Source organism: Mugil cephalus, chromosome 20 (assembly GCF_022458985.1).
Source record: "Mugil cephalus isolate CIBA_MC_2020 chromosome 20, CIBA_Mcephalus_1.1, whole genome shotgun sequence".
In the NCBI taxonomy this organism is placed as follows: Eukaryota; Metazoa; Chordata; class Actinopteri; order Mugiliformes; family Mugilidae; genus Mugil; species Mugil cephalus.
Window position 1 is genome coordinate 5,564,444 of NC_061789.1, and position 9,645 is coordinate 5,574,088.

A 9,645-nucleotide genomic window follows, 5' to 3' on the forward strand; every position below is an offset into this window, starting at 1 on the left:
TGTAACTGGAGCAGAGCGCAGATTGAAAAACAAAAGTGCTAAAAGACGTTAAAAAGCTGTGTGGAGTTGGAAGAATTACATTATTACTGCAGCTTTCATTTCTTTAAGCTTTAATACTGTTTATACTATTTGCTTTACCTGTATGTTTACCATAATGCAGCAGCAGACTGACATTAGCATTTATTAGCGTAAGTGACCAAGTGAGTCACTTACTGTATATCATCACCTTATTTTTAATAATAAATATCATAAATTTGGTTCTTTTTTTGTTTTGTTGAAAAAAAAATGTCTCAGGCCTTTATTTTAAGAGGATGTTTATATACACTATATGACAAGACTTTATTTATTATCATATAACACAGAGATGGACTAAAACTACCCAAACACATAGAAAACTGAGACTAAAGATGCACTCACTTAACCAGTTAATTAGGTACACTAGTGAAAACATGTCCATTCTAATATATCAAGGTGTTTTCATTTTGGAGTCTGTAGTTTGTAGTACTACTGAATTACATGTGTTTCTATTATTTGGACCATAGTCTGTATATAAATATGGACTCTGTGTCTCTACTTACATGCATCTCATAACTCTTGGACGAAATAATTTCCCTGTGGGGATCAATAAAGTGATCTTTAATCTTGAACTTATTATTTAATTTTTATATTTTCAGTTTTATTTTAAAACTGTCACAGTCCCCATGGCGCCGCTTTATGGAACGGTTGACATGGCAACTGGTGGTTGCCATTATGTCACATCCTGTTTCTATAGCGTCAAATAACCAACTAAAAGGAAAGTTGACACTTGAACATTTCTTTCTTTTTTCAACATCCAATAAGACACAACATACAGTGGACAAAGAAACAAACAAGTGCTGAGTTTGTGATTCTGTTTGTGCGTGTTGTATAGGGGTGTAAGGCGTAATAACAAATATATTTGTGCAATTATAAATTATATCACCATGTGTTATGTTGGCTATTTAAAATGACTGAAACCGACCTTTAAAAAGAAATATTTTATGTCTATTGTTGTTGTTTTAATTTGGCCTAAGTCCCACCCACTAACATGGAGGGGGTGGAGCTTATGAGCCACACTGCAGTCAGTCACCAGGGGGAGCTCTACTTTCTTGGCTTCGCTTCTGAGAAGCTGTTGCATCACCCGTCTTTATGCTGTCTATGGTTTTAGTCAGCCACCTAAAAACTGTATAAACTGAACATTATAAGAGTCATGAGGAGGATTTAGAGCAGGACTGTTACATCAGAGTCCATTCAATTAAGAAATATTATAACACTCTTGGAAGTGCAGTCATCAGCCTAGAGGTGCGGCTCTCTTGTTGCTGCCAGGTAAACCACTCACATTGGTGCTTAAATACTTGGGTTTGCTGGTTGACAAGGTCACCTGCACTTTTTTTTTTTAATCTTTAGACAACAGCGACATCTGCTGGTGGAGAACCTCCATTACAACCTTTCTCCCTCACAGGAGCCCAAATCTAGCTCTAGATTAAATGTTGAATGAAAGAAGAAAAAGCATAATTCATCCTGCAGCCAGTTTCCTAATCATGTCCACTTTATTCACGTTTGTTGAGTTTTTCCTACAATGTAACGTCAGTATGTTTGTGTGCATGTTTTTAACAGAAGACACAAGTTAATGAGAAGCCAACATTTTATATTATTACACAGCAGATAAAGTCAATAAATAAATAAAAAAGTATCTATATGTGTGATCACCACATAACAGTCGCACAGAAGTAAATCTCTTTATTACATTTGGGGCTTTTATAAAAAAGGACTTGATCTGAAAACAGAAATGGCCCCGATGCTGATACAATCAATTGTCCCTCAGCTGAAGACCAGTCTGTCCACCAAACTCAACGTGTCTCCTGCTGAGAGGACGCCAACTGAATCAGATAAACTAAGATAAGATAAATATATACCTTTATTTGTTGTGACCCACTTAACATTTCAGACAGAATTACTATAAAAGCCTTGAAACCCCCCCTCAAAAAAATAAACAAATAAAAAATAAAAAATTATGTAATAGATGTGATGATGAACGGATATAACAAAGGCAATACTTAACAATAAAAGAAGTCTTTTATATCAGGATCTGGCATGTCCCTACACGTAATGTAATATAAATGACATCAAAACACATCAGCCTGTATGAAACTACATCAGTCAAAATGATAGCCCTGTTCAGTTTGTATGTATGTGTGTGTGTGTGCATCCTTGGATATACTGTATATTCTCAGCAGGCTGCTTTTACTGTGATTAAACTGTATTTACATACACATTAAATGCCTCAAAAATTGTTAGCATGTTAGAATTATATATATATATAATATAGAATAAAGTCCTGGAAGATGCCTTCTTTCCAACAAATGTTTTATCTTTGGAAGTATAATAATAATAATAATGGTGTCCAGGTAAGAGTTGGACAACTCATTACGTTACATATATTAACATGTGTTTTCTAATTATGCAACCACAAAAGCGATAAGTCACATTTCTCAACCCAAATCGGGTCCACGTCACATGTCATACACTTTATTTTGAGCAGCTATAACTAACATTTTAACAACAATGATGGAATATTAGGTGAAAGCGAGAAAACAGAGTGAAGTGTATCTTCTGTAAAAAAAATGTTAAGTCATATTTGATAGAAGCAGTGTTAACAACGTATGTTTGCGTTGTTACTAGACTTAATAAATTATATTAATCACATAACAATGACATAAAAAGTGTTATGTAAGTGTAACTAATGCCGATATGCAGAGTTTTAGACCATTGGTTATAAATAAAAGGTTTTGAAGCTCAGTGCAGCGTCTCTGGGCGCCGCCATCTTGGCAGCGACTGACTACAACTTACTTAAGCCTATGTATGATTTAAATAGATGAGTTATATAACAATTAATGTCATGAACTGAGAGGGATTAGCTATGAAGACCCAGTACCAGGTGCTAAACATGGTTGTTTCTGCTGCAGATTTGGACGTTTATAACATGGAGGTCAAAGGTGATTGACTCACATTTGGAGCCAACCTCTAGTGGCCATTGGAGGAACTGCACTTTTTGACACTTTCATTTTTCAGCCCTGCAATTTGCTGCTTATTTCTGAATGAACAAGGCTAATAGCTTAACAGCTTAGCATGGTAAATCAAAATTTGTGCTGTGCCTCAAAACCATCATTGAAACAACTGGAACTGTCTGAAGTCAATGTAACAGTTGTCATCTTATAATCACATTGTCTTCTTTTTTTTACAGCGCAATTAAAAAAACATTCATTTTTTATTTTTTTGCATCCGTTGCATGCATCCACATCTGTGCAGACAGTGCCCGTTCCTTACAAAGTGGTGGTGGAGTGTCGAGTTGTGAGTGTGCGCAGGCGGTAAGCCTGTGTGTGAGTGTGTTTGTGTACCAGGCTGTGCACAGCGTGTCTGTACCTGGCTGACATCAGGTTGTACATTAAAGGATTGATCGCAGCGCTGAGGTAGAAGAGGACGGAGGAGACCAGGTTAAAGTACTGAGAAAGGTAGTATAAAAAGTACAAGTGTGCGTCCGGGTGTGAATATGTGTTGTTGAAGTCGGTGTGTGCATCATCGTCGTAGAAGTGGATAGGCAAGGTCTGACCAGGTGTTTCGTTCATGCTTGTCTTATTCACCAGGTGGTGTGTAGTTGTATTTGTGCTTCTGTGGTCTGCACCCAGATTGTGATTGTTAATATCTGTGCTGTCGACACTGACGTCAGAGGGCGTGTTCATGTCTGGGTGTGAGTAATTGTCCACATATGTTTCCTGGCTGTCAGTACCGGTGCCCAGAGACAGAGAGAATATCGTCCGACCGACGTGAAAAGGAAGCCAGCACAGGACGAACGCCAAGACAATCACTCCTGGAGGACGTAAAGAGAGAGAAAGAGGACAGACATTAATACCTGATGGTGGTTAAAGGACACATATGATACCTCTGAAATTAAAGGGGTTGTTGGGCGTCCATGGGATATCCATAGTCAGCCTTCTATAGCAGATAGTATCAGCATGGAAGCCAAGTTATGAACTACTGTGGTACTACACTTACATTTTGGAAAAAAAACTCTCAAATATCTAAAGCTCATTAGGTAACGACTCAGCAGTCCACCTCCACCTGAAGGACAAAGGACACTCCTTTGAGGACACCAACGTCAAAGTCCTGGCCAAAGAGGACAGATGGTTTGAGAGAGGAGTTAAGGAAGCCATCAATGTCAAAGTGGAAAAACCTTCTCTAAACAGAGGAGGTGGACTGAGATTTAATTTACCAACTATTTATAATTCGATTTGACTTCTGTCCCTAAGAGTTACAACAACATTCACACATTGAGCCTCCAGGTTCCCATGGACAATAGCCTCGTTAGAGCTCTATTCATAGGATTCGTGACCCCAGTTTCTGGTCAAGCAAGTTTTGGGTGTGTGTTACCCACAGAGTTTATTTCTATTAAACCTCAATTTCCCTCGGATGAGTGGCGAAACGTCTTCAAGAAATTCTACAAGTCCAGCTGACCTTATTCAACGCTTTTTTTGGACTCTTATGAGGTGGTTTGTCTGACATATCAATATAAAAGTGCAATGGCAAAACCTTTGAGTTCTTCTGAGCTTAAATTTACAAGGTTGCCAATATCACAACAGCCAGGTTACGTCAAAAGACTGAGAGTCTGATTCCCATCTTTCAAAGGCCAATGTGGCTCCAAATGGCGTCAAAGATGGCGCCTCCCATATCCCTGGATTTTTTGCTTCACTTTAGGTAAAAATGGGGACGTGTGGTCCATATTTATATACAGTGTATGGTATTTTATCATCAACATACCATTGTGATATTGTAATATTTTGGAATTTGTGTTATGAAAAACAAACCAAGTTAATAAAACTTTTAAAGAGGTTTTTCTGGTGACATCTGTTGCTACATGAAACCAGAATGTTTGCCCCGGATGCTTCTGAGGTAAAGACCTAAGCATGTGTTGGTGTGCGTATTTCCTCACCGAGCATTTTAACGGTGTGTCGGTGAGTCTGGTCTCTACGACTGTTTTTTGGACGAAGCCACAGTGTCCGTCCAATCAGGCTGTACACCAGTGCCAGAACGCATAGAGGCACCAGGAAGTACAAGTTTGAGAGAATCATCATGGCCGACAATAGGCCGGACGTGACGGCGTAGTGCGTACACCGGCACTCCCTCCTGTCGATGTCTCTTCCACGTCCTTCATCTTCCTTGTCATTATTTTGCTGCTCTTCCTCAAATTCCATCTTTCCTCTTTCACCATCTGCTTGTTTTTCATCTTTAACTTCGACTCCTTCTCCTCGGTTCCTTTCATTTACATCTTCTGGTTTGTTCTCCTCGAACCATTTCAACTCCCCAACTCGTTCACCCAATCCGTCCTCCTCTTTTTCTCCCCACTGTATTCCCTCTAATCCTCCATCCACCGAGGCCACGTGTCCTCTTCCTCTTTCTCCTCCACCTACTATAAATCCACTTTGTTCTCTTTCCCCACTGGTAAACCATCCGTCCTCCCTCCATTGGCTGAGCTCCTCTCCGCCAACTTCTTCGACTCCAACCATGGCCAACACTGGAGCGGCGCTGATGGCTGCACCCACCCAGAGGCAGCCAATGACAGTCCGAGTTCTGCGCCGCGTGACCAGTGTCTTGGCTGTGATTGGCCAGCAGACAGCCAGGTACCTCTCAAGGGAGAGGAAGGTGATGTGGAGGATGGTGCAGAAGGTGCAGCACTCCGAGAGGAACATGGTCAGTTTACAGGCTAGGTCCCCCAAAGGCCAAGGTCTGGGCCTCCAGAGCTGGGAGAGAGAGAAGATTCACGCCTGATGACATTTTCAGTAATTATTTTATCTGTAAGCGAACACATGGTCAGAGTGGAGCAGAACTAATGACTTTTTTCCTATTTTTGTTGATATGGCAAACTTGGGATTTTGCCAATCTAATCTATAGAGTTGAATTTTTCTAATCTGTAGAACTGCATATTTCTAATCTTTGGAGTTGCGCGTTTCTAATCTGTAGAGCTGCATGTTTCTGGGGTTGCGTATTTTGCATGTTTCTAATCTATAGAGTTGCCTGTTTCTAATCTGTAGAGTTGCATGTTTCTAGTGTTGTGTGAATCTAATCTGTCGAGCTGCCTGTTTCTAATCTGTAGAATTGCGTATTTCAAAATCTGTAGAACTGCATATTTCTAATCTTTGGAGTTGCATGTTTCTAATCTGTAGAGTTGTATGTTTCTGGGGTTGCGTATTTTGCATGTTTCTAATCTATAGAGTTGCATGTTTCTAGAGTTGCGTGAATCTAATCTGTCGAGCTGCCTGTTTCTAAACTGTAGAGCTGCATCTTTTCAATCTTTTGAGCTGCATGTTTCTAATCTGTGGAGTTGTGTGTTTCTAATCTGTGGATTTGCGTGTTTCCAATCTGTAGAGCTGCATGTTTCTAATTTGTAGCACTGCCTGTTTCTCATATGTGGAGCTGCACGTCTCCCCATCAATGGGCCCAATGTTTTCTACCAAACTGCTATGCAAAATTCTGTCAGTCTGCACCTACACAATATGAAGACCTATCATCACTGACACATTTTATTCGTACAACACTAAAACCACTAATTCTTCTAATGCTGTCTCTGTCCGGTCTTTCCCATGTACGATGGGATTAATGTGTGAGTCACACTGAATAACACCTGAGAAAGAACGAATAACCGATTTCAAACTAAGTCTTAACCATGAAATATTGTTTTTTATTTACCCACACTTACAGATATAGCCATTGTGCAGAGGAAATGATAGAATGATTTAAGATCGCTCCGGGTGGAACACAACCTTGAATTTAACAAAACCTAATTTAGAGGCTGGGATTCCCCCTGAGGGGAAGGTAGCAGTAACTTGTTTTAACCACTACTAAGCGGACACAGCAGATTTGCAGCAGAAAGCAAAACCATTACTCCTGCTTCCTCGTTTAAATTAGTGATCTGCAATATCTGTGACCGTACCTTGAGCTAAACATTAGCATCATGATCTGTTTACCACACCATGCATACAGGAAAAAAAAATGCACCTTACCTTATACAGATCCAGAGGCAGCAGCAGGAGTATGAGCAGGTCACTAACAGCCATGCTGCTCAGGTACAGGTAGGTAGAGCTTCTCATGTGTGGTCGCAGCCAGACCACCATGATTGTTAGTATATTTCCCAGGAGGCCAAACAGCATCAGTGGAATGTAAATCACTGTCACGCAAACTAGGGAAAAAATGTTATGCACTTTTGTCAGAATCTATTTTTATCTATTTTAAAGGTGTACACATATCTGTTGTACAATGTTGCATTGGGGACGTGCAAATTAATCCATTTTCTTTACACGTACCATGATCCTACTACATTAGCCAAAATGAAAAATTAGGAATTAAAAACTTTTTTTGTCATCTCCGTTTCTATTCTCTCCAAACTGAACAGTCAATCAGAGCGATAGCTCCCTTACCGACTCAGATTCAACATGCTCTAATCTGTAGAGTTGTCTGTTTCTAATCTGTGAAACTGCATGTTTCTAATCCGTAGAATTGTGTGTTTCTAATGTTTCTAATCATTAGAGCTGCATGTTTCCAATCTGTAGAATTGTGTTTTTCTAATCTGTAGAGTTGCGTGTTTCTAATCCGTAGAATTGCGTGTTTCTAATCTGTAGAGCTACATGTTTCTAATCTGTGGAGCTGCATGTTTCTAATGTGTAGAGTTGTGTGTTTCTAATCCGTAGAGTTGCATGTTTCTAATCTGTGGAATTGTGTGTTTCTAATGTGTAGAGTTGTGTGTTTCTAATCTGTAGAGTTGCATGTTTCTAATCTGTGGAGTTGCATGTTTCTAATCTGTAGAGTTACATGTTTCTAATCTGTGGAACTGCATGTTTCTAATGTGTAGAGTTGTGTGTTTCTAATCCGTAGAGTTGCATGTTTCTAATGTATAGATCCACATGTTTCTAATCTGTAGAGTTGTGTGTTTCTGATCTGTGGAACTGCATGTTTTTAATCTGTAGAGTTGCATGTTTCTAATCTTTGGAGTTACTAATGATATACGTGTTCAGATATTTAAGTTGCTATTAGTTTTATTACCTAACTCTGTGCAAGTAAAATAAGCATAATACCCGTTGCTACTTAAATTCCAACAGGGTTGATTCAATTTTCTACCATTTCAATTTTTTTTTTTATCCATGGGGTTTTCAATTTTCTCAAAACCTGAGCAGCTTCAAGTTTCCATTTCTAAATCACTGTGAATTCTTCTTCTTATTGTTATTATTAGCGCTGTTCAGTCACTGTAATTTACATGTTTATGCTGAATATCTGTATCTATTGGCCTGTGACTGAGCAAAAATAGTACTATATACTACCACTACTACTACTACATATATACTATACTATATTATTATTATTATTGTTGTCAGCTTTGCCTCTACCCACCTAGTTCATTCAGTCCAAACATGGGTTCGTCCCAGTGGCAGTCTGGGTCGGAGCAGTCCTCTATGAAGCCGGACCCGAGGCCACAGTTGGTCTCGTCACAGCTGCCGCCCGTGTCTCCCAACTCCATGAGATCCATGAAGACTCAGGATGGGGTCCGGCAGCAGAGGAGAGCAGCGTGTCCCCCGGGTTACGGGGCAAAGAGGTGACGCACACTGATGGATTTCCTATGGTGCTCAACCACAGCTAACACTGAAGGGAACAATCAGCTTAGACAAGAGCGGTTTGGTCAAAATTATACAGCAAAAAAACAAAAACAACAAACAAAACAATGTGCAATGCAAGTGTACAGAGCATGCATGAATAAAGACATGTGCTGCTACATGAGGTTGTGACTGTAGTATTGACTACACATATTCAGCGTCAACTCGGCTGTTTATTTAAGATAATTTGTAATATGTTAAATCCTTTTCATCATCAAAAGCTTAATATAAAATAAGATGAATCAATAAATAAAACTAATAAATTATACATTTTGCAACATTAAATTAAAAGCTTATATTAGTATTTACAGCTAAAACAATTAGCCATGCACAAACACAAAAAACATGTTATTTTACCTTAAAAGTAGTGAAATACTTGCTGTTTTCAGGTGCATCTGTTTCTGTTGTATCTCTGCTGCAGACTCTTGATCTTTGGCTGAGACTTACTCCCCCCTCTCCCTCCCTCTCTGTGTCTCTCTCTTCTCACTCACCTCTCTCTCACACAAATCTCTTGTCGTTCTGTCTATTTTTAAATTCACCGACACACCAATGACTTCATCCGCTTTCTTACAGATGTGCAAACATGAAATAGATTTTTACATCCCGTTTTTTTTTAAATTTGGCTAATTTCATTAAATATAAAGTAGGGAGACAATTGATTGTGGGGGTAACATTCAGGTATCTTTATGTATTTTTACGTTTATTCATTGCTGTTTCTGTAAAGTGTCCTTGAGTAGCTTTAAAGGCACTTTTTAAATAAAATGTATTAGTATTATTATTATTGTTATTATTAAAAATAAGTCATGGTTGTGATATGCAAAGTGATGTACGCAAAATCCTTTCGCTTGCTGAACTGCTAACCTCTGTAGTTTTAGGATTTTATTTCATTCATTGATTAAAACAAAACAGTTCAATATAAACACAAATGCTC

General features: G+C 39.0%; 1 protein-coding gene across 1 annotated transcript; it reads right to left on the reverse strand.

The window, feature by feature from the left end:
- Positions 1–1,569: 1,569 nt before the first annotated feature.
- LOC124998023 (growth hormone secretagogue receptor type 1-like) lies at positions 1,570–9,322 on the reverse strand. The gene is made up of 4 exons (XM_047572137.1): positions 8,455–9,322; positions 7,074–7,249; positions 5,006–5,813; positions 1,570–3,886 (listed from the first exon to the last, which is right to left on the reverse strand). The coding sequence occupies exons 1-4, from the start codon at positions 8,588–8,590 to the stop codon at positions 3,342–3,344; spliced, it is 1,665 nt and encodes a 554-aa protein (XP_047428093.1). The 5' UTR covers positions 8,591–9,322; the 3' UTR covers positions 1,570–3,341.
- Between the last annotated feature and the right edge of the window lie 323 nt (positions 9,323–9,645).